Genomic DNA, 3,280 nt, shown 5'->3' on the forward strand with positions numbered 1-3,280 from the left:
GTAATCTTGAACATAAAAGGTATCCATAAGGCAATCAGTAACAAAGAATACTGAACTGAAATTTTGACTCTCGCACATGTAGATGGAGCGCAAGAGCAAGAAACTGTGCAGGAGACACAGTCGAGGAAAGAAAACAAACAAAAGGACCCTAGATCCACACCTCAGGGGGGAGCAGAAGCGGAGGAAGTACCAGAGAAGCACAATGTAATAGAACCAACCCTTGCGGAGGGCACAGATGAGCTGTTACATGAGGACTACGCCCACAAGTAACCTGCACTGCTATCTTAGAGCCAGATAATAGGCTGACCATCAAGCACATAAGAGATCAGAAGGTAATCTTCCTATTGAATAGTGTCTAAACTGCAATAAGTAACAGAGGATACTAAAAACCGAATTTTTCCAAATCCCACAGAGATAGCTGGGATTAGGATCAACTGTAGAAGAGAGACACAAACAAGGTAGGAAGACAAACAGGAGGACCCCCGATCCACACCTCAAAGAGATGCAAAGTAGTACAAGATATCCAAGACCAGTACCAGGCCAGCCCTCAGCAGGTTACAAGCTGAAACAGCCGCCTTAGAGTCAAGAGGATAGACTGATCCTCAAGCAGGCATCAAAAGCCAACAAGTGGCAGGGCCCATCCTTCGAAGGACAAGCATTCATAAGGAAGCACAAGAGCCTGCAGACAAACAGCAACAACCAAGAAGCTACCACAAGGAGGACGCGCAAGGCAAAGCATGTGACAAGGAGACATAGGACAGACACTGCACAAAAGCTTGAGTTCCATACGGCGTGAGAGCAAGAAATAAGAGCTCCAGCTGCTGGATAGCAGGTCAAAAATGAAAGAAACAGCTGAAACTCTAAATGCCCAAAATTTCAGAAACTTGTGGACTCAAAAATGAAAAGAGGCCGTAGTTAACCAAATTGAAAACTACTCCAGATGAAGGTGAGGCTACAGAAGGGAAAATCCACGCAATTTCCTCTACAAGACCTGGGCAGCTTCCTAGTCAGACCTGGAAAAACTTATCAGCAACATAATGCCTATAAACAGATAATTTCCATACAGGTCTCTCTCAATTCAAGAATCATGTACATGCCGTGACTTTTCCTTTGGCATATTGTACCTGTGTGCGCACATAAGAGACTTGTGAAACTTTAGTTCCACCACAACTATATAAGTGAGAAATTGCACTTCCATTTAAATTAATCTTCTACCATTCGGATGATGTAAGCTATGATTAGATAGCCCAGCCATAGGTTTAACAATACCTTCGTCACATTGCCAGTGGAGCCCACCACTTTGTCATGTTGCCATCAGATCAATCATGTCTTCATCTGCTGTGGAGCCCATCTGTAATAAAACAGACTTCCTCCACGATAGAGCTAAAACAAAAATTTCTTTTAGCTGAATGTGAAAGCTAGTACCAAGTCTAAATGAACAACATTTAGACTCGAGGCAACAGCTTCAATGCTTGCAGGACTACAAGTCCAATCTAGCAGTGCAGATGCATTATTGTTGAGAATTTTGGAAGTTTATGATGATTGGCAGAAGCCAAAGTGAAAGCATAACCCTTTTAGACTCTCTTTGTCATCATCAAACTTCTTTTTTACCCAAAAAGATCCTTCCATGGTCAAATCGATCGCAAGATGTAAAAACATTCTTGCCATTATTTTCAATGCATACATTTGAAGTGCCCCTTTCCTCATTATGCAAGCTCCACAAATTGCGAGCAAAAGTAACATGGAAGTTAGCAGTAAGCAAAGTTAGAGACTGTATGTTCCTTGCAAGAGCAGTGTGCATTATTCCAGCTATGCCCCATACATGCCATCCTTCACATTTTCAACTGAAAGCAAATAAGTTGGATCTTATGGTGAGAAGCAATCACTCACAAAACCTGCAAGCCAACACTTAGAACTAACAAGCACAGAAAATACAACATCATAAGAGTTTTTGATTGTTCGCACATCTATGTGTATGGGGCTTGACAGACGCTCACAGGATGGGTACATTGATACGGAGATATCTGATGGAAATGAGGGCCTCACATGGATTGGCAATACTTAATGGCCTACAACACAATGGACTATGCCATAGTACACCCAAGCTTCATCCCCTGCATTCAAGATTTCATAGTAGGACCAAGACCAGTGGGTGTAGCAGTGGATCATACTCTTTTGACACTCAGTCTCCTTTCAATACAGTACAGCACAGGTGTCAGTCAGGAAGGAGGAGACATACCCGCTATACATTTACACCAAAGATAGACTTTGTTAATACAGCGGAGATCTATGATTGTCTATGTACAACAGCCAAGCCAGGACTCTCAGTGGAGGAGATCACCACTTTACTCACTGAGATATTGCATGATGCAGCAGCAAAGGCATACCCCCACACTCGACTTGATGAGAGCCATCCTAGGAGCATGCCTCAGAACAACTGGTATGACGAGGAGTGTAGGGAGACGAGAGCACATCTTCCAAGGGATCTTCTCCTCGAGGTCATCAATCACAGACAAAGAAAGACTTAGTGAAATAGACATGTCTGTAAGAATGCAACTCGGATAGCCTTCCGGCGCCATGTGCGACAAAAGAAGCGAGCGTTCCTAGCTTAGGTGGAGCGAGACTTAAGTCTTATACCAGTCGTTCTTGAGAAGAGAGTCAAGAGAGCCATGGCGTCTCTTTCATGAGCACTCCCCTTCCCCAATAATTACTTCCCCTGATGTGCGGGTCAATACGCAACATTCTTATTGACGGTTCCTAGACAGACATCCCTTCCAGATCCTCCTGAGCCATGTCCATCTACGAGTACCTACTATACCACCTTGTTATGTGCAGTGGAAGTGTTTGATGGTGTGTGCTTAGGAATACTACTCAATGCGTACTCAAGGTTCCTTTTAATGATTTTGAGAGACTTCCATTTACTTCATAGAGTTGTACAAAAGACTAGAGAAATGAAATGTTATATTGTAGCGCGGATAATGTGTCGTGCTCTCTACAGTGGGTGGTCCTCGGTGCAATGTGCGTGACAATCTCACTCAAACAGACGTCAGCAGAGCTCACAAAGATACAACAATAGACCAGAACATATGACTCGACTATCTCAAAGACTGATACAGATGTGTCGAGGCTCAAATGTGCAGGGATGGTGAAGACGTGCTGTGTATAGACTCACTCACTCTAGACGACTACGTACAAGCCCTCTAACCCAAAACTACTACTCATATATACAATCATAAAGAGCCACCAATAGCTCATAAAGAACATCACCTAAGTCTATCCC

At 43.4% G+C, this 3,280-nt stretch overlaps 1 protein-coding gene across 1 annotated transcript in view; it reads left to right on the plus strand.

Moving 5' to 3' along the window:
* The window catches only part of LOC147460604 (uncharacterized), a 32,839-nt gene extending 31,132 nt beyond the window's left edge, over window positions 1–1,707 (plus strand). Inside the window, exons 4-6 of the mRNA XM_086508087.1 lie at window positions 83–204; window positions 302–332; window positions 413–1,707. Of these exons, the coding sequence (XP_086364213.1) occupies window positions 83–204; window positions 302–332; window positions 413–462 (203 nt within the window). The 3' untranslated portion in view covers window positions 463–1,707. The remainder of the gene's footprint in view (window positions 1–82; window positions 205–301; window positions 333–412) is intronic.
* Window positions 1,708–3,280: the final 1,573 nt, after the last annotated feature.

The sequence above is a fragment of the Adiantum capillus-veneris genome, chromosome 3 (assembly GCF_014529385.1).
Source record: "Adiantum capillus-veneris isolate H3 chromosome 3, ASM1452938v2, whole genome shotgun sequence".
Taxonomy (NCBI): domain Eukaryota; kingdom Viridiplantae; phylum Streptophyta; class Polypodiopsida; order Polypodiales; family Pteridaceae; genus Adiantum; species Adiantum capillus-veneris.